This window comes from Camelus ferus, chromosome 3, assembly GCF_009834535.1.
Source record: "Camelus ferus isolate YT-003-E chromosome 3, BCGSAC_Cfer_1.0, whole genome shotgun sequence".
Classification (NCBI taxonomy): Eukaryota; Metazoa; Chordata; class Mammalia; order Artiodactyla; family Camelidae; genus Camelus; species Camelus ferus.
This window is the reverse complement of record NC_045698.1, coordinates 105,917,259-105,938,414: the sequence shown is the minus strand read 5'-3', so window position 1 is coordinate 105,938,414 and position 21,156 is coordinate 105,917,259. Positions and strand designations below refer to the sequence as shown.

At 53.2% G+C, this 21,156-nt stretch overlaps 1 protein-coding gene across 2 annotated transcripts in view; it reads left to right on the top strand.

Moving 5' to 3' along the window:
- Positions 1-1,401: 1,401 nt before the first annotated feature.
- The window catches only part of CAMK2A (calcium/calmodulin dependent protein kinase II alpha), a 62,297-nt gene continuing 42,542 nt past the window's right edge, over positions 1,402-21,156 (top strand). The window contains exons 1-2 of one of the 2 annotated variants that reach the window (XM_006174639.3): positions 1,402-1,623; positions 16,542-16,636. In XM_006174639.3, the coding sequence (XP_006174701.1) occupies positions 1,562-1,623; positions 16,542-16,636 (157 nt within the window). In that variant the 5' untranslated portion in view covers positions 1,402-1,561. The remainder of the gene's footprint in view (positions 1,624-16,541; positions 16,637-21,156) is intronic. The other variant, XM_006174638.3, reaches the window with a different exon arrangement.

The following is a 21,156-nucleotide window of genomic DNA, read 5'->3' as shown; positions in this document are numbered from 1 at the left end:
TGGGGTGTGAGGGTCTGAGATTCTAAGTTCAAGCTAGAGTGATGGGGGTGGTCATGGTCATACTTTAGACCTTCCTTTTCCTCTTCTAGAAACTAAAAAGAAGCCTCATGTTTACATACTTCCCAAAGGCCTCCACAGCCCTCAGCCTGCTCCATCTTCGCAGCCTTCCTCTGCAGTGGCACCTTAGTTCTGTTTTGTAGAAAAGGGGCTGAAGGCTCAGAGAGGGGCTGTGACTTCCAGGGAGACACAGATAATATATGTTGGGATTGGAATTGAACTCAGATCTTTATATGCCAGTCCCTTTTCTTCTTAACTCCCTAGGCCTAGGGGCTCACCTTTGGGCTATAGATGTGATTACAGCCCTGAAGAGTTGAAGCTGGCAGGGAAAGTGCCTGCAAAAATTTGGGAATGAGGATTTCAAGGCAGTCTCTGGCCACTCCCCTCCAAGCCAGGCCATGCTCCCCTCCCCGCTGCCGCCTCCTCGTCTTTCACCTTGACTTGAAACATAAGCAGAAACTGGGACATGAGCCCCAGGAGACCAGATCTCCATGGCCCCTCTGGGGGCCTGGGGTGGGGAAGCGGTTATGGAAGAGACCTCAGGAGGGGACCAGTTGTCATAGTTGAGGGGGTGGGGCTGAGCAGGCAGCTAAGGGTGTTCCTTCCAGAATTCTGGTAGTCCTCTGCACTTCTCCCCCAAGCTAGAGTGCCAGTATGATGGACAGGGTGGCAGGGAACAGAGAGAGGGAGAGCAGAATAAGAAAGAGAGATACAGAGGCAAAAAAAAAAAAAAAAACAAAACTCAAAAAAAAAAAAACCCCAAAACAGGAGCAGAGAGATAGTTACAGAGACTATAGTCACCCACTGAGAGAGAGAGATCCCAATGAATTAGCCATCGTTTCCCTGTAAAGCTTAGAACCTGGATGTTGCCAGGGCAACGGGGCAATACCTGTCTCTCCATAGGAGATGAAGTTGCCAGGGTAACTGCGTCCTGTCTTTCCTGGGGACCATCCCGGAAAGTGGCACCCACTGGCCGTTACCATGGCAACTGCCTTTTTGCCCCACTTAATCCCATCCTATCTGCTATAAGGGCCCCATAGTTGGAAGTGGGGGAGGTGGGAATATTGAAGATCACTTGCGGACTAAGTTTGTTCTTCTCCTCCTCCTCCAGCCCCTCCCTTGGTCCATCACCTTGGGGGTGCTGGGTCCACCCGCCCCCAGGTCCCACACAAGCCTACAGTATTGTGTGCAGTAGGGCTAGGGCGTCCAGGAGCAGGTTTTGCAGTGGAAGGCAGGCAGGTGTTGGGGAGGCAGTTACCGGGGCAACGGGAACAGGGCGTTTCGGAGGTGGTTGCCATGGGGACCTGGATGCTGACGAAGGCTCGCGAGGCTGTGAGCAGCCACAGTGCTCTGCTCAGAAGCCCCGGGCTCGTCAGTCAAGCCGGTTCTCAGTTCGCACTTGGCAGCACGGGCAGGCGAGTGGCTCCTGATTCCAGGAGCAGAGCAGCAGTGCCTCAGTCCTGGTCCTCCAGCCCTAAGCCTCGCCTGCCCTCCGAGTGCCAGGATGGCCACCATCACCTGCACCCGCTTCACGGAAGAGTACCAGCTCTTCGAGGAACTGGGAAAGTGAGTTGCACCTCAGAGAGTCCTGGAGGGCTCAGGGGGGTCAGTGTCATGGGTTGGGGGTGTGCACCTGCAGTAATTTCAGTGCAAACACAGGGAGGAAGGCTGCATGTGTTTGGGGGCACTTGTATGTGCAGAGTGCCCAGAGCCGGGCACGGGCATGTTTGCCAAGATGTGCTGAGGTCAGCTGGGGGAGTGTGTGTGTAGAGGTGAAGGGTTGACAGTGGACGGCAGCATGTGTGTGCACACGCACACACAAGTGCACATGACCTGGGCACACAGAGATTCTTAGAAACTCAGGATTAAAAAGGGATCTTCCCAGTCAGCTGAGTCCAAGGCTGGAATCCCCTGTAGAGTTTCTCTTGAGATGGCCATCTGGCCTCAACTTGGTTACTTTTGGTGACAGAGAGCTCACCATCTCCCAGGTAGTCCCTCCTGACTTTAGACACCTCCAGAGGCTGTGTAGCGTGGCCAACTGCTCCCTCCCTGTAAGCACATCCTCTCGCCACCCTCCCCCTGCCAGCTCCTGCTAGGGGTGAGCGCATTGGTAGAGCAGAGGTTAATAACTGAGCCATTGGTGAGGCATCCTGGGTTTTAGGAGGAGGGGAAGGGCAAGCAGGTGAGCTGTGAGGGGGGACACTGCTGTTGCAGGGGCTAGTGATGTGAGTGAGGGTGCACCAGCTCTGGTCCCCTGGCAAAGTTGTCCAGCCCCAGAGCTCATTTCCTGTTTCTGATGACTGGTGTAGAGATAAGGATGGGAGGATGGGAGGATGGGGGGAGAGGAGAGCACCTTGGGGTAGCTTCATAGGTTGAGGATTGTCAGGGAAGCATTCCTGGATACCCTGGGCTAGGATGTCCCCTGGTGGATCTGGGGATGGATTCAGGGCAGGGGTACAGTTTGGAGGCAGAGTTTGCCCTGTGGGCAAATCGGCTCCAATGCCCTGAGTGGTCCCTGCTGGAGCAGCAGGAATGCAGGGGACAGGGGCCCTGTAAGCATGTATGTGCTGGTGTGAGGTCTGGATGGGCACACACAGGAGTGCATTTTGACATGAGTTGTGTGAGGACTGACTCTGGAGGACACTTGTGTGCACTGAAAAGGTGTGCAAGTGTTCACGAGTGTGTGCATAGGGGAAGGTGCTGAGGAGTGCTTCATGTGAGGCCTGAAAATGCAAGTGTGCCCTGCAGGGGTGGGTGGATGCAAGTGGCACAAAGGGGTACGCTGGCTGGCTTGCACGGGAGTGAAGGTGTGCACGTGCGTCACTATGCATACACATTATGGCAGGTCAGAGCTGTGTGCACGTCAGCTGTGTGTAAATATATGTCTGCGTAAGGATGTACAGGTGGGACTTCGGCTCATTGGTGTTCCTGGGAGGTCTGGACATGCACATTTGTGAGGATAGGGGGCATGCCCATGGAAAGGTTTATGTGTGTGCGTGTGAAGATTGGCCCCACGGGCTCGAGTGGGAGTGTGGGTGCTGAAGGCATGTGTGAGCTCGGGCTGGTGTCTACATATGTGTGGGAGGTGGGCCTGTGTACAAGCAGGCTGCCCGCGCGCACACACACACACTCACACACTTGCGCACTGGGCTATCCTGACACCTACAGGCACACACTGGCTCCCTTGTATAGACACACTCCCATGTGCAGACGTGTGCTCACTCTTGTCTGCAGACTTCCTGTCTTTCTGAGTATATTTTTATGCTGGGGGTTGGGTTGGGGGACAGCAGGAACAAAATGTTTAGGGCCGCTCTGGGTGTGTGCTGTGTGCTGCTTCTTCTCTGGGTTCCGGTGCCCGCTGGAGGCAAGGATTCCCTAATCAGCAGGGAGCTGCCTCTCAGGGTGCGACTAAGGCTTGGTTCTGGAAGGACTGCGTCACAGAGTGCAGTGAAATGGAGTTGAGATGTGACTCAGGCACTCAAAGTGAAAATAAAAGTGATGTTTTGCCCCAAGAGGAGATGGATATCATGCAGACTGGGTGCTGTGGGCGGGACTTGGCGGAGAGCGCCTTCATGAGCCTTCTCAGCCCCACTGTCTGCCGGGGCGCTTGGAGGGACTGGGTGCAGGCAGAATTTCAGGGGACGCGGAGCTCTTTTGTGGCCATGGCAGGAAAACCAAGGGTGGCAGGCATGGCCAGGTCTAATCTCATCACTTTCAGACCTCTTCCTTCCACAGCTGTCACTGCTCTTAACCTTTTTTAGGTCACATATTCTTCCAGATATCTGATTAAAGTCTAAGTCTACCTTCCCTAGAAAAATGTGCAAACCTATGAAATGTTGCAGGCAATGTCAGGAGCTTGCAGGACATCATGGGGGCTGAGGATGGGCCTGCGGTTCAGGGTGCTTGTATTGGAAAAAAGGAGATGAGGCCATATACCTCTGATGCCCGGGCTTGAAAGCCTGGGGTGCATCACCGAGGAAGCAGGGCTCTCCTGCTCTGCGTGCAGCTTCAGTCCAAGCGCCCAGTGAGGGACGCAGCAGCAGTGCCCGGCACAGGCCACAGGCCCCGCACCTCCCCACCCACAGCACTGTAATACCGGGGAGGTTTGGGCACCTCTTTTCCCCAACATGTAACCTGGAGATGAAAAAAATAAAAGGGCTGTGAGGATGAAATGAGATGGTTCTCTAGAAGACATAGGGACAAGCCCGGCACACTGGGATCATCGTTGCCCTCAGAGGCTGGGCAGGGTGAAGCCGAGGGCTAGGACCTGCCATGTGTTTACCTTTTGTCTAGAGTTTGCCCAGCTTAGATGAGGGGGCTGACTAACCCCCACATCTCTGCCCATCCACCCCCTGCCTCCGGGATGGCAGCGATTCAACAACTCCTGTTGAGAGAGGCACTGAAGATGCCTGCAGAGCCCATACTTCACTTGGTGACCCAAGGTCTCTGCCAGCTGGGACCCTGCAGTTATCTCCCAGAAGCTGAGCCCCCGCTCCGGGAGCCCACTTCAGATCACTGGCATGGTGGCCGGCGGAGGCAGCTGGGCTGGCTCTACAAGGGGACATGGGGGTCTTTGGACCTCCTTCTGCAGGGCCCTGGCTGCCCAGCTGGAGAGGAGGGCACGTGCCTCTCGAAGGCTTCCTGGCGCCCTGCCCAGTGAGGACTGGCTCATGACTGCAGGCCTTCGAGGAGCTCGGGTGGGGCTGGCGATGGATGTCAGAGGAGCTGTTCCTCCCCCACCCGGTGGACAGCCAGCCAAGCGGGTGTGGGCTGGAATCAGGGCCCGGTGGCCTCTTAATACTACTGGATGCAGGTCCCACTGCAGCGTATGATTCAGGATAAGCTGGGAAGTTGATTCCTGGTCCCCTAGAGGGTTAAAGTGGGGCTGTCTCTTGGGACCCAGAGACAAGCTTACTCCCTCCTCTCTTGACCCCAATCCTCCTTCCTCCCAGGGGTGAGAGGAACAGAAGCCCAGACCTTCGCAGCACAGAAGCTAGTTCAGAAGCAGGCTGCAGTGATGCCAGCTCCAGGGTCAGGGTGGGCCTGGGTTGGTGGGCAGAGCTCCAGGCAGACCCGACCTTCTCGAAGACCAGAATCAGGAAAGAGTCAGGTTCCAGGAGGTGGAGAAGGAGGACGCTTCCTCCAGCGTTTGACATTCTCTGGGCTTTGGATCCCACTCCCAAGAGAGGTTAGGAAAGCAGAATTACCCTGCAGCCTGTGTAATCACTGGGCTGTGCAGAAAGAGCCTCCAAAGGAGATTTTACTTGAGAGAGGGGGAGGGGGGAAGGGAGGGAGGCTGGAGAGAGCGTGCAACCCACTCTTTTCTCTCTAGAAACGGATCTGAAGTTGACTCATGGGCAGTCCTGGGGCTGGGGGAGGGGCTGCAGGGGCCAGCAAGGTTGCCAGAGGGAGGGGAGAGAGCTGGTTCTGGAGCCCCTGTCCCCTCTTCCCTCCACCTTTTTGTATCAGGAATGGGGCTTGGGCTGGGCTGATTAGTAGGGGACAGTGGGGCCCAGAGACAGCTCCTTGCCCTGGGTGGGGGGATCCTAGGTCTTGGGTGCTTAGTCTCCCTCTTGAGACACAAGCTCTAATGTCTGTAAAATGTGTTTAGTAATCCCATCCTTCCCTTGCTGTGAGAAGGATCGATGGTGTGATATTGGAGGAGAGAACACCTGGGCATTGATGCACCAAAGATGGGTGTTGTGCTTGTATTTTGATTCTAATAACCTCTCACATTCGCAGCACTTTGGGGCCAGTGAGGCACTTCTCCACTCATTAGCTCATCTCTCAGGGAGGCAGGGGACTGACTTACCCATCTTACAGATAGGCAGACTGAGGCTTGAGAAGGTGAAATGACCAGCTCAGAGGACTGGTGGCAGTGCGGCTTGCCTGTGGGTCTCCAGAACTCTGCATGTGGGAGGAGGGTTGATGAGAGGTACCACTCCTGGTGCGGTGTCTGGGGAAAACTTCCAGGGAATTGGGGCACTGGCCTTGTGGATGATGGAACTTTGAGCTGTCACTTATTTTCCAATTATGGTTTTGCCTCTATAATTTACTGCGTCACCCTGGGTGGATCCCTTGGCCTTTGTGTACCTCAAATTTACCATCTGTGAAATGGGGATCAGAATACTTCTGCGGATGCTGACATGCGCCACTACAGTTGCTACCTTCTTTAGCTTCCTTCTGGGGAAGGCACCTGTGGGAAATTTTAGGCTCCCAGAACATCAGAACGGGAAGCACCATAGATACTGTCTCCTCACAGCCTCGATGGTGGAGCCAATACCCAGGGAGAAATGTTTTACCCAAGGCCACAGGGAGAGGCAGTGGCAAAGTCAGGGTAGGGGACCAGATGATGTGCAGGGGCCAGAGGCCAAGGATGGGATGTTGGGGGACAGGTAGGACAAGGGAAGGGGACAGCCTTTCCTCCCTCCCACTCCAAGCTACCAGAGCGGAAGGCACGCACATGTTCTGGTGCATGCCGCAGCCCTCCGCCCCCACGCAGCCGCCCCCACACAGGCTGAGACACACTGACACTGCCGAGCCTCCCTCCCGCCTGCCCGCCTCCCTGCTCAAGCACACGGTGACTGCTGCCAGCACCCCTGCAGTCTGGGCCCCGGCCCTCGCAGTGGGGTGAGGGCAGAGCCTTGGAATGCAGCGCCCGTGTCCTGCTGCTATTGCGCGCGTGCGCACACACACGCACACACACACACACACACACACACACACGGGTGCATCTGGACACGCATACACGCACTGGCTCCAACAGGGCATCGAGCAAGAGTCTACCTCCCAGTGCAAGGAGAGCAAGATGATGCTGGCTGGGCTTCTGGGCTGTCTCTCTGTCTCTGTCTCTCCCCTCCCTTTCCTCTCATCTCTGTCTCTCTGTCTCTCTCTCTGTCTCGGCCCTTCTCTCTCTTCCTTGCCTGTATCTCTCTGGTCTCTGTCTCTGTTCCTCTCTCTCCGCTCCCCTCTCTCTTGTGCAGGTCCCTTGGCCAAAGTACCCCCCCTCCTGCAAGCATACTGTCCATGGCACAGTCCCTTCTGAGCCTCTCTGTGGCGCGTTAGGCAGCCTCCCACCCCAGGCCAGCCTGGCACAGGCCCCAGCGCATGTCCCAGTCTGCTGAGGCCCAGCCAAGGCACTAGATCTAGGTCCTCATAGGGCTTGGCTACCAACCAAGGCGTCAGGTGGGGCTATAAGGCCAGAGGGACTTTCTGTGCTGGGGAAGGCTGAGGTCCTTGGTGTCCTGGGATCACATCAAAGGAGGAACATGTCTGTGACTCTTGCATCCACTCAACGAGTGTTTCCTGAGCACATACTCTGTTTCCAGCCCTGGGCTGTGCCCAGCAGTACCACATGCCAGACTTATGTCATCTTTGCCCCCCTGGGGCTCATGGTCTAGTGGGAAGCTGAGGTTAATTAAATCACTTCAGATATTATTATTTAAGTGCAACTGGATAAGGATTATGGGCACAGACATGGGGCTATGAGCTGTAAAGAGACTTCAACTAGTTAGGGTGAGGGACGTATCAGGGAAGTCTCCCCTGAGGAGGTGGCATTGGGGAGCTGGAAGCCTAATAAGAGTCAGTCAGAGGGAAGAGGGTGGAACAGTGTTCTTCAGAGTGGGAACAGCATAGGCAAAGGCTCTGAGGTGTGCATTTTGATGGAGCACATCAGCCCTGGGGGGGTTGGGGGGTTCCATTCTTCTTAGGCCTGCTCAGCCTGCCTCCAACTTTTGGATGCCTGGGGGCTAGAAGGGCATTAAAAAGCTGTAGATTGTCTAGAAGAGGGGGCCAGGCAGGGTGGCCAAGGTCTGGAAGCCAAATCAAGTGAGACAGGGCTGAGAAGCTGGAGGACTTCAGCAGGGAGAAGAGACCCTCGGGCAGGGGAGGTGTCCTCTCCTCTCATCTCTGCAGGGTCATCTTGGGGTCCCAGATGATGAGAGAAGACTGCTGTGTGCGGCCCTGGAGGGCAGAGCAGGGCCCCATGTGTAGAGGAACAGGGAGGTGGATTTCAGCTCGGCGTAAGGGAGAGCTTTCTAATGGCCAGAACCGCTCCTCTACCCGCTTGATGGACGCGGCCTCGGGAGACAGCACTCTGCTAGCAGAGATAGATATGCACTCCACAGCCCTCCTCTTGCCCCTGTGCCTCAATTTCCCTCCTGCCCTGCATCCTTGTTCTCATCCGGTGAGATGCTTTGCTTAGTGCATGAGGCAGGAGATGGTTTAGGGGCCAGAACATCCTCAGTCCCACACTGAGGATGAAGAGTACTTTCTTGTCTTGCGGACGGAGCCTTGTCTGAGGTCACACAAGCTAGTGACACATGCGAATTGGGCACTCTGGCCACTTTCCAGCCCAATGCTTGGCTTCTTAACCCTTGGCGCCTCTCTCGCTCAACCTCTGAAGGTCTTTGGGGTGTGTGTGGACAGAGCCAGGCCAGAAGGCCAGCTGAGCCAGGGGAGAAAACAGCCCCTCAGCATTTCCCTGCTTTGCCTGCTCTGATCCTGTCACCGAGCTCTGTGGATATATATATTTTTAAATTTTCCTTTTTGTAACCTATTCAAGAAAACCCAGGCACAGCCAAAACAAGGAATATGTTGGAACTTCTGTTGGTTCAATGTTCCCTGCAGCAAACAGAATCTTCCGGTTCTCAGGCCTTCTGTGTCCCCCATGAGACTTCTGCTGGGTTGGCGTGGGGCAGGCCTGGGGGATGCGGGACAGCTAGAAGACACAGTGTCCCCGCAGCATCTTCTGGAGTCTGGGAGTAGGCGGTACAGCCCAGGCGGGGAGGAGGGAAGATGTGTGGTTTCAGTAAAAGGTCCTAGGATTTTCTGGCTCTACAGTGCTGCAGTTTGAGGAGTTTGGGGCAGCACTGCTATGCTGAGCTGGGGGGAGGAGAGAGAAAACCAAGCAAAGAGGATCCTGAGCTCCCAGTCCCTATCTCCTCTGCCCTGTTTGCCACCTGAGGACCTGCGTTGCTGTGTTTTATTTGTTATTAAGAAAGGACACTATATATATATATATATATATATATATATATATATATATATATATATATATATATATATATATATATATATATTTTTTTTTTTTTTTTTGCAGGGGGAGGTAATTAGGTTTATTTATGTATTATTTGGTTTTTCAGTGGAGGCACTGGGGACTGAACCCAGGACCTCGTGCATGCTAAGCAGGCCCTCTACCACTTGAGCTATACCCTCCCCCCTTACGAAAGGACATTTTGCTTAAAAAGAAGTAAGTAAAAAGAGAGAGAGGTCTTAAAAATGAGCAACAGTTTACTTCACAGATGGGTAAACTGAGGCCCCCAAAAGTGAAGGGATTTGCTTAAAGTATATAGAGGTGGATATCACGGAAACAGGTTATTCATTTTGTTTCTGAACAAATTTGATCTCAGGTTGGTAAGTGTTTGAGGAATCTAGGAGCCCTCAGAGAATTTCATACGAGCCACGATCACTCTCCCTCACGAAACACTCTCACTCCAACTCACAGAATGTTGTGTATTATTTCCCACAGACCCCCCGACCCTAAAGCCCATCTCAACTCCACGGTAGGGCCCTTTGATCCAAGAGTACGGGGTACTGGAAAAACCAAAGATGATGAATCAGGAGTCCTGGGTTCAAGGTCTTGGCCTCAGTTTCTTTATCTGTAAAATGGGGAGAGGGTGGACCTCAATGGCAAAATTACTGGGCATACCAGCCTCTGATGCAGCCACTTATGGCCCACACTCTGGCCTCTCGGGTGGAGTGGTTTCAGTGGCCAACTCCAACTCTGTCCCTCCCCACAGACATTCAAACCCCGTCTGCTCTGGGTTCCATGCTCCCAGGCCTTGCTCCGTGCCAAGTGACCAGATTAGCTAACCTGGGCTGTGATTACTGACCATCAAGAGGTATTGGATGCTAATACTCTCACAGATAACTTTCTGAAACCACCCAGCTTGTCTCTGAGAGGTAGCAGGCTTATGGGTACTAACTGAGTGTGGGGAGATTTGGGGGAGGAGTCTGGACTCTGATTAGGAGGGGCCTATCACCGAGCATCCAGGCAAGATGGTGAGTAGCTGGAAATTTGGGACTAGAATCTGAAAAGAGGAGGGGCTCATTAGAAGCAGATTTCAATCTTAGGTGATGGTCAGTGGCTTTCATCATTTTGGGGACGGGGTCACAGATTCCTTTGTGAAGCTAATGAAAAATACGCATCCTCTGCCCAGAACAATGCAGAGACACAGACTAATTTTGTTAAAATTTTAGGTGTGTTCATGAACCCCCAGAGCCTCCCCAGAGACCCTGGCTAACGGCCCTGGGGGGAAGAAATGGAGTGGGGAGTGGTGAGAATAGGGGGAGGGAGAACAGGGAGCAGCCCAGTTGAGGGGGGATGAAGATATGAAAGCGCTGTCGTTGCTGGGGGGGCGGGTACCAGGGAGAGGGCGGCGACCCAGAAACAAGAGGGAAGGTGGGTCTCAAAGCTGGGTGGCCAGTGGAGCCAAATGCCACCTGGTGTGGGGCAGGCGAGGCAGACCAGGTCCAGTGGGGACTGCAGGGGCTAGGGGGGACGGGCATCGGGTTGGCGGGCCTGGCACAACTTTTCTTCCAGGGAGCCGGGGGTGGGAACCAGATTGTGGTGGGTTCAGGGCGTGTGGGAGGTGGGAAGAGGAGGCGGCGGATGTCGGACACTTGTTCTGGAAGTTTGGCAGCAAAGAAGAGGGGAAGTGGCTCAGGCTGCTGGGTCGAGAGAAAGGCTCTTGGCTTTAAAATATTTTTAAGTTTAGGGGAATGATAGTTGTTTCATTTTCCAGAATGAGGGAGACCAGGGTGTGTTTGAAGAGGCAGCCACTGAAGGGAAGGCCTGAAAGGTTGTCAGGACCAACAATCTGACCCTCAAGGAGGGCAGAGTGGAGGGGGGGTCTGGTGATTGTGCCCCCATCCACAGTGCTCTTGTCTGCTGACACCCACAGGCACACTCTGGGCTCTGGATGGCCCGGGGGGAAGGTGGGGAGGTTCCCTTTAGAGGAAGTTGACAATAACTAGCCTTGGGTACCAGGAACCTCTTCCCATCCCTACGTAGTGGAGACTCCTCACCGATGGCCCAGGAGGAAGCCGGGCTGGGGCTTCTCATCTCCGTCTTTCAAATGGAAGGATAAGCAAACTGGCGGCCAAGCTGAGTGAGGACCCTGGTCTTTCGCGTCCCGACCTAATGCTCCTGGTGCTGCCAAGTCAGCATTTTGGGGTGTTTGAGACCAGAGAGGGTGATAAGCCCCCTATGGGCTGGCAGTCAGCAACTCCCAGGACACCGTGCCTGCCAGGCAGCCGGAAAGCAATTTCCAAGCGTGACTCTTGCTTTTCATGGCCCATTAGCACATTCCCACATTCTCAGCCACGCTGGACCCACTATCACTCTGCCCTCCCCATCCGTCTGTCAGAGGCAGGTGCGGCCTCCCTGCCGGCTCACACCCAGGGGCAGGCTGCTCGCCCCAGGGAGCACCCCGTCCCCCTCACGTGGGCCCCCCCCCCAGCACCTCTCCTGGCTTGCTTCTTCCCTGAGCTTGGCAAACAAGATCCATTTTGCTTCTCATAATGCCAGCTGTTCTCGTCATCTTGGAGATAATGATCTCAGTAAAAGGTGGTGTTTCTTGAGCCTTTACTGTATTCCAGAGACTGGGCTAAGCCCACCATATACCATATTCTCTCATTGAATCCTTGAAACAGCTGCTCACAGTGGGTATTTTTCTTACCTACATTTTACAGAGGAGGAGACAGGCTTACCGAGGTGAAGTAACTTGTTCGAAAGAGACTGAACCACGATTTGAACTCTGGTTGGGCTCGTTCAGGAGCGCCTGTTCAGATTCACACAGAACTTCGCTAGCCGATATGGTGGTCACTAGTCACTTCTAATGATTTAAATGAAATAAAGTTAAAAATTCGTTTCCTCAGTTCTTTTAGCCATATTTCAAGTGCTCTCTAACCATATGAGGCTACTGGCTGCCACACTGGACAACATAGACTATTTCCACCATCGCAGAGAGTTCTGTTGGCCAGCCCTGATATAGAATATTGAAGGTGGAAAGGCCTCCGTACTGTTTAGCTTCACGCTAACCCCAACCCCCACGTTGCAGATGAAGAAACTGAGGCCCACGTTGGGGCAGACCTCCCAGCAGGGCTGAGATCGCCAGTGTCTGTCTCATGCACACACCCCTCCTTGCCCACATTCTGTGACCCTCTCGCTAACACGGGTACACACTTCATACCCAGGGTGATGCACGTGTACTTTGACACACCCAGAGCCTCATGGCGTCACATCCACAAGGGCGCAGATGGGCTGCCAACACACACCTGCGGGCAGACACACCCCCTGAACTCTTTGCACCCAGGAACACTATCACAGGTGCTCCCAGGACCTGCCCACGGACGCCCCCCACTCACTCAGGGCCCTCACTGCAGGTCTCACCCCTTCCTTCCGGTCACTCTCGCCCACCCTGCCCTCCACACCTGGGCCTCCTCCTCTCTTCCACCCTGTCCAGTTTCCATACTCCTGCCCACCCACCCGCTGGCCACCTGCTCAGCTCGGGGCCGTGGGAGGAGTGGGCTGGCCCTTCCTCTTGCCAAGGCTGCTGGGCTGTGGCCACTCGCTCACGCAGGACAAGAATGCAGAAACATGACTTTTTTAAACAAAAGATTAAAAAGAGAGGAAGTTAAGGCTGCAAGCTTACTGCCCGCACTCTTATTTTTGCCACAGATTCTCCTCTGCCCCTCAGCTCCCCGATCCCCAGCACCGTGGCAGGCAGGGAGGAGCCTTTCCACTTGTGGACAGAGACCTGAGGCAGCATAGGTAGAGAGAGGGGCTCCTCGGCCCAGGCCCTCTCCTCGCCCCATTCGATGATTGTGTGCGTTGGCACATGCCCAATGTTTTACATGTGTTACCTCACTTAATTTCCCCAACAAACCCAGGAGCTAGATACTATTATTGCCCCCATTTTACAGGAGGAAACAGAGAGGGGAAGAGCCAAGTTGAGTCATGATCAGACCACAGGCGTTTGTGAGCCCAGAGCCCCTGCCTTTGAGGGCCGCACTCTTGCCTTTGGTGGAGACAGAAGACCAAGGGCAGGTGACCTGGTTCTCTTCACAGCCTCATGAGGAGAACGCCTGCTCACTTGAGGCTTCAGGTTCCTGATCTGTTAAATGGGAGAATCATAATCCCCACTTTGCAGGGTTGCTGGAAGGAACAGGGAGCTTAGCGGTGAAAGTGCATTTAAAGGGAGGACACATTCTGGGTATGTGAGAGGCTGATGTCCTCTGGATCAGCAGCTCTGAACTAGTTTTGATCAACTCCTCCCTCTGAGCATCTGCTAAAAGCTATGCATCCTTGCCCCAGAAAAAAATTAAAAAAACAAAAAGCATATACCTCCACTCAGAGGCACAGGATCTCCTTCAGGGGGTGGAGGGTTCCTGCAGCCTCTCTGCCCATGGCCTGGGCCCCTAGTTAGAATCTGGGATTCACACAAAAGCTTGGCTCTGTGTTGTGAGGAAGAAGTTCAGCAACTGTGTCTTCTTGTCTTACTGACATGGCTCCTAGGTCCTCAGCTCCTGGGGCAGAGCCCCGGTTCGTGGGGCCTGTCAAGCCCCTTCTCATAGAGCCCCATGTGATGGCCCATCGGTGCTGAGTTCCAGGGGGCCGGGCACCTAACAGGACTTCCCCAGAAGGCCGGCAGGACAGTGCCAAGCTGGCTGTGAAACAATCACCCGGGCAGCCTGTTAACTGAGAATACAGATTCCTGGGCCCACACTCAGAGACTCTGATTTGGTGGGTCGGGGTGTAGACTTGGAATATGTACTTTTAAAAGATCCCCAAGAGATTCTGAAACAGCCAGCTCAACAACCATTGGTCTAAGGTCTTTATCTAGGTTGGAGTTTTGTTTCTCTCAAGGAGAAATTTTCTCTCTCCCTCCGTCCCTCACATCCTCCCTCTCTCCCTCCATCTCTCTGTCATCAATATCATGTTAATTAAAGTCCAGCTCTGACCCAAGCATGAGGTGGATGCCAGGGAGCGAGCTGAGCCCTGCCCCTGCACTCAGAAACTTATCACCTCCCTCCTTCCCTGCCTTTCAGAAACCAGTGTGCCCACCTTTCTCAGATACCTATTCTTGTTCCTAACACCCCTGAATGAAGTCCTCTTCCCTGTCTCATTTCCATCCCTCTCAGTGAAATCTCCCTCCTGTTCCTACAGTAACATTTATGGAGGCCCTGTTGGTAGCAAAGATGGGGTACCTGTGCATGGGGTGTGAAGAGGAAAGTTCAAGTCCTGGCCCTCAGGAACTCTCTGTTGGGTGGACAGACAAGCTGGATGAGCAACCACAGTCCCGTGCTAGATGGGGAGGGGTGAGGGGCTCTGGGAGCACAAACAAGGGGCCCTGTCATGGCGAGACTTCTCAGGGAAGGAGACCCGGGTCTGCTGCTCTCCTCCAGGTGAACAGCAGACAGGGCTGCCCACCCCAGGACGGTCTGTTGCCATGCCCGTGAATTCTGGCCTTCTCCGGCTTTCCTATGAAGGCATATTTCCTGGTCTCTAGCCCCCCTTCCAGATCTTTGTTCCGCATCCTGCTCCGCAACTTCCCACCCGCTCCCTTGATGAAGCCCAGACATGAAGCCAGTGACATTATGCCCAGGGCTATGTGCGCAGCGGGCATCTCCGCCAGCCTGCAGGCTCCTCAGCGCCCGCCAGTGTCTGCCCCTACTCCCATCAGCCTCATCTTTGTGGCTGGAGCTGCCTGCATGCTTACGAGAGGGGACCAAAGTTTGGAGGATATGGTGGGATGCGGCTGTGCCAGGAACCTGGGCCTGCAGGCCAGGAAGTGGCAGGCACACTGGGTGGGGAAGAAGCCAAAAACCTGGGAGTATGGATATCTGAGTTCCAGACGCAGCACGGCCTGTTACCTGCTGTGTGACCTTGAGCAGTCTACTCTGAGCTATGCTGAGCTCAAAGTCTTGGGCTCCACTTCAAACTTAAGGAATCAGAATCACATTTTAACAAGATGCTGGGTGATTCGTATGCACATTAAAATTGGAGAAGGCTGTCCAGGAGACTTGCTTCTTGCCATTCGCCTGTGCTTAGGGTGGTAATGGTGGCGACCACAGTTAGTGTCGGGCCCTTTAGGGGCCTCCTCTGTGATATTCAGGGGTTGGACCCGATGAGCTTTGGGACAATATGGCACCTAAATGCCAGATCTAGCCCTCAAACTAGTTTTGTTTGGCAAGATATTATGCTTAATTTTTTTTTGGAATGAAGTGCTAGTACTTAAAAATTGGGAAATGTCACATAAATATCCAGACTTCTGGCTCTTCTTGAAAAAAATCAAGCAATCTGGGTAATGGGCCACATTCCACACAGCAACAATGTCTCCTGGGAGCAGTGAAGTTCACAGCCCTTGCTCCAAGTTCTTCAGCCACAAATACTTTGACGGTGAAATCTCAGGAGTGTCTTAAAACATATGAAAAGATGCTCAACTTCACTCTGAATGTGAGAATTCCAAATCAAATCCACACCGAGTCGCATGTTCCACTTGTCTCACTAGCAAAAATATGAACGTTTGATAACACATTGTGCTAAGGGCAGAGGAAATGGTCCCCTCATATACTGGTAGGTTCATCTCTAAGATGGATGGATAGTCTCTCGTTATCTGTCAATATTATCAAATAACACCTACCCTTTGACCAAATAATACCAACTCTGGAAGTTTATCCACAGACACCTGCACGCAGGGGAAATGTAATTCTAATGCACACATATAAGGTTAGTCATTGCAGCACTGTTTGTAATAGTTATGAATTGGAACTAACCTAATTGCCCATCAATAGGGGACGGGCTAGGTAAATTACAGGGCAGCCATACAATTAAATAATGGGGAACTCTGTGTTATAATATGGAAGGAGGATCTGTAAACAAATTTCTGAATAAAAGGAGGGTACAGAACAGCACGCAAAGGCCAGGACCATTTGCGAGGGGGAGAGCATCTGTGGAAAGCTGCTCTGGCCGCACTGGCCATCTCTGGGGAAGGGACTTTGGAGACTGGGGTACAGGGATGGGAAGGAGTCTTTTAACTATCTCCATCTTTGTGTCTTTTGAACTTTGAACCATGTCGTGTGTTACATACTCAAAGAATAAAAAACTGAAAGCTTCCAGGGACCTAGATTCTGTGATTCTAACACTGTATGATGCTAATATTTTAGAACTTGGTGAACCTAACTTATGACTCTAGAAGGCTCATCTCTCATGAGGCCAAGCTCCTAATGATTTACTACTAGTGGTTCTTCTGGGTCTCCGGGCTACTCTGTCCCCGAGTCGGATCACGGCAGCCGCTGTGAGCTCGAGCAGCCCTGGAGGAGGGACCCCTCCCAGCACAGTGCTGCTGCACAAACTCTGGTGTCTCCTGGGGATGCAGCCCTTGCGCCCTCCCTCACCGTCTTTGCCTCCTCTGCCCTAGGGGAGCCTTCTCGGTGGTACGCAGGTGTGTGAAGGTGCTGGCCGGCCAGGAATATGCTGCCAAGATTATCAACACTAAGAAGCTCTCTGCCAGAGGTAGGTGGCTGATCCATGCCTGACCCGCCCTCCGGGGATCTCCTCCCTTCACCCCTCCCTCTAACGTTTGGGTTGGAACCAGGACGTGGGTCTGCCCCCCAGGGTATGCTGCTGTCAGAGGTGGGGCTCTTCATCCTACGGGTGTTATGAGAACAGACCCCTCCATATTCCTTCCTTAGGGGTCTAGGCTGGAGGCCACAGCCTCTCTGACAGGCCAGGCTCCCTGCCCTCCACCCACCCAGCCAGATGAAGGTTAAGGTGCCAGGTGGGCCCTCCTTTCCTTGTTCTTCTGCCACTTGCCTCCACTCTCACTGCCAGACCTCTGCCCCTAGCGTTCCTTCTGCCTGGATGCCCTTACCTGGCTCCTTACAAGGCTGGCTCTTTCTCAACCTTTGAGTCTCAGCTCAATGCCACATCCTTTAAGAGGTTTCCCTGACCTCCAAATCTGAGGGGATCTTCCCCATTTTTTCTCTTTCATTACTGTTTACTTTCTTTGTGGCTTTCTCCCAACCTGGATTTAACCCACTTACTGGCTTGGGTCCTTGTTTAATATCCATATTCCCTCTTGACCATAATAAGCACCAAGAAGGTAGGGATGGGTCTCACTCCCTATAAATGCCCAGCACCTAGGACAGCACCTGACACATCCAGGGCTGAACCAGTGTCCAGTGAACACCATGTGTACCCTGCTTCAGCCACACCAGTCCACCTTCTGGTCCCTAAATACTCCCTAGGACAGTAGTTCCCAAGCCTGGAATCCCTGGAGCACTTCAAACACCCCTGATGCCTGGATCCCACCCCCAAGTGTTGTGATTTAATTAGTCTGGGCTGTGACTTGAGTGTTGGAAATGATTCCCAGGTGATTCTAATTTGGAAGTGGTCCTAGACCAGCAACATCGGCATCACCAGGAGGTTGTTAGAAATGCAAATTCATGATTCCAGATGTAATGAATCAGAATCTGCATTTTTAACAAGACACCAGTGATTCGTGTGGACATTAAAACTTGGGACGCATGCTCAGAAGCTTTTCTTCGTGCCCTTAGCATGTGATGTGGTTAGGCTGGTAATGGTGGTGACCATGGTCAGCATGTTAGAGAAGATTATCTTCAAAGATCTATTATTCCCCACTCTCAACGGTGGGTCTGAGCTGCCTTGGGGACCCCTAGGGGTGATGGGAATTCTGTTGGGTGAGGCAGGTACTGGTGCGAACTGTGCAGTGTGGAAGACATCGTGTGAGCAGCTTGCGCAGCGTCCAGGTGTTTGCCTGGCATAGTGGCAGCTGTGTCTGTGCTGGCGCCCAGCAGGTGTGGGTTTCACGGTGGCTGGTACAGGATGTTCACATTGTCCCCCACGGGCCTCCCAGCAGGCTCCGTGTCAGACCGTGTGTTGCTGCCTTTCATCTCTCTGGCTCAGAGTTGCTGGGAGCCCAATACTTTCTCCCAGTTACCGAACTCCCTGGCAGGGAGGATAGCGTCCTGCAGGGAGAGGAGGCTGGGGTGGGGGTAAGAGTGGTTCTCTGATGAGCAGGGCCCGCAGTGGCACACAGTCAGCATGAACGCTGGTGTGGAAGGGCTGGAGCCGGAGCCGGGGCAGGGAGTCAGGGAGGGCAGGCAGGCTAACAGGAGTGCTGCCTCATGGCCAGATGCTGGGGCTCGCCTTGCCATTGCTGTGGGACTAGTGGCGATCTAATGCCCTCTCTGCTTTGTTTCTAGTGAGGAATGGAGAGATGTCCCCACCCCTGAGATACAGTAGGGGCAGGACGAGAGCCACAGTCCTGTGGGGTGGCACAGGATGTCTTGGGGTGACATGTTGTGTTGCCCCAAAATGAATGAGGATCAGGAACCAAAGTCCTCCTTGGAAGCTGGCACTCTCAGAGCCACATCCACACACACACACACACACACACACACACACACACACATAGGACAGAAAGAGACAGATGTGTATGGGCAGAATGGAAGGGGCATTGCCTATTTGTCGGCTGGTGACTAAACATTACTGGGGCAGTGTAGACTCTGGGCTGTGCAGTAACCACCCAGCCCAGTCTCTGGCAATTTGTGGAGCCTTTGACCTCTTGGGAGGAAGATGTCCAGGCCTTGGTGAGTGTGAGGGTGGGAGTGGGGATGCTATCAGGGGAACCTTCCCAAAGAAGTCTGCAAACTGCCAACGCTTTTCTCCCCAGCAGGAGAGGAGGGGCAGAGCTTCTTTTAGCAGGTTTCTTTGTTTGCCACTCACGGGGCCCGGGGTGGGAGCGGTTTGATGTTGAATATTTGGAAACACACTCTAAGCTTCTCCTGAGAGCACACCCTGGTGACTTTGGCAGCTCCCAGCAGGGGTCGTGCCCACCCGGGGCATCCGACCACCCCCCTTCCTTCCCCACGGGGCCAGCCTTTTCTATCGAGTGGTTCCCAAACCCAGGAGACAGGTTTTGTGTGTATTTTTAAACTAGTCTTTTGTATAAAATGATCATAGTATAAATTCCAAGAAGCCATAAAGACATGAAATGAGAGGTAAAAAAAAAAATTTCCTGTCCCAATCCCTGCCTAATCCCCTTGGGAGGCTTTTGAAAAATGCAGCTGCCCCAGTTCCTCCCCTGAGGGTGGGGGATTCAGTAGGTGAGACCCAAGCCCCTGAATTTAAAAAATCCTGCTGGCCGTGACAATAGCCAGTCCATGCTCAGAGCTAACTCCCTGCCAGGGGCTCTGGATGCTTCCCTAGCCACAGTCTCACCAGGAAGAATTCATCAACATTTTAGGGCAGGCTGGGTGCTCGAATGTGGCTGGTGCAGCCATATGTGACTGGCCCTCAGGTACAGCATCCTCTACAGGCCCCGCTGTCCACCTGAGTGCTGACGGGTCTCTTCCTTGGCTCCCTGGTGACCAGTCCCAGGACACCAGGTGGGAAGCATGGTGTGAGCTCATTCGGGCTGCCCCTGAGCTTCAGGGCCAAGCAAGGGAGCATGTGAGGAAGCAGTAAGACACGTCTTTCCGGTCTGCCTCATTCGCTCCCCACCCCTGCCTGGTGTTCTTGGTCCGTGGGATTATTTCGCCCACCTCCCAGGATCTGGAGGGCTGTTGAGGCCCTGTGGAAGGAGGGGGCATTTCCCGTTCTAAGACTTGGAGATCTGTTTTCTCCTTTGGTTCCTGTACTTCCAGTCAGAATCCCACTGCCTGTCTGCCTGACGTCCCTTCCCTGGGCCGTGCTCTGCCCGACCCTGCCCTACTGGCACCGGCCCAGGAATCTCTCCCCAGAGTTTCCACCCATCCCCCACCTGCTAAGCTCTGGGCAGGGCCAGCCTCCTTAACCCCAACACCCTGGAGGCCTGCCCCCAGGGAGGGAGGGAGAAGCACCCATCATAATGGGCATTGGGAGCAACCCTTCCATGGGCTCGGGCAGGAGGGTAAAGACTAGCTTCTCTCAGACATCTCACTGTCACGGGACTCTGCTGAGCCGGATGGATATATGTATCAGTTATGAGAATGCAATACAGTACAGTAATTATGAACATGGGCTGAGATCCCAGCTCTGCCATTTCTTGGCTCTGGGAACTTGAACAAGCTGCTTAGTGGCTTTAGGCCCTGGGAACATGGCAGATACTGACAGACGAGGTCTTGATCTCATTGCACCTGTTTTCTAGGGAGGGGAACTGAAAAGAACATTAAACACACAAATAAGCTGGGTGATTTCAGGTAGTGATGAGTGTTATAAAGAAAATAAACCAGGAAAATGGGGAAATTATAGGGCAGGAGGGATACTCAGAAAAGGCAGCTGGGGAAGCTGTCTGAGGAGGTGACATTGTGCTGGGATCTGCCTGAGGTGAAGAAGGCTGCCATGAGAAGACTCTCCCAGGCAGAGGGCACAGCCAGTGCAAAGGCCTTGTAGTAGGAAGGGGACTGCAGTGCCTGAGGCCACAAAGGAGCCTAGTGTGGCTGGAGCTTCAGGTGAAAATGAGACAGGACCCAGCAGGATCTTGCTGGATGTGGTGATGAGTTTGGATTGTATTATAAGTACATTAGGAAGCTGTTAGAAAGTTGGAAGTCAGGGAGTTACAAGATTTAATTTATATTTTAACTAGAAGTCCTTGGCTGTCCAGGGGTTGTGGGAACTGTTCAGGAGTAGTTCCTCAGAGCTCTGAGTTGTAATAAAGCTTGACCACCTTGACGACCACCTTGATTTTGATAAAGAGACTGCTCCTGTATCATTAGGTCCTCATTTTCCCCATCTACATAATGGAGCAAGGCCTCAGAGGTCAAGAGAAACTGTCCCTACATTTCTTGAGGTTCCCCGTATACAAGAAAGTGAAAACCTTTCAAAACAGAGTTAAAAAATTATTGTATAAAGTGTGTGTTTACATTCAACAAATTAATGTTTTTAGCACTGAAAGTTGCAATGCAATGTAATTGTACTATGCATCAGATGATTACAACATTTATAAAAACAATTAGTTCCCAGCATTTCCAGCTATGAGGTCTGGTAACCAGGCCCATGTTTGAAGCTGTGTGACCAACATTTCTTCCATC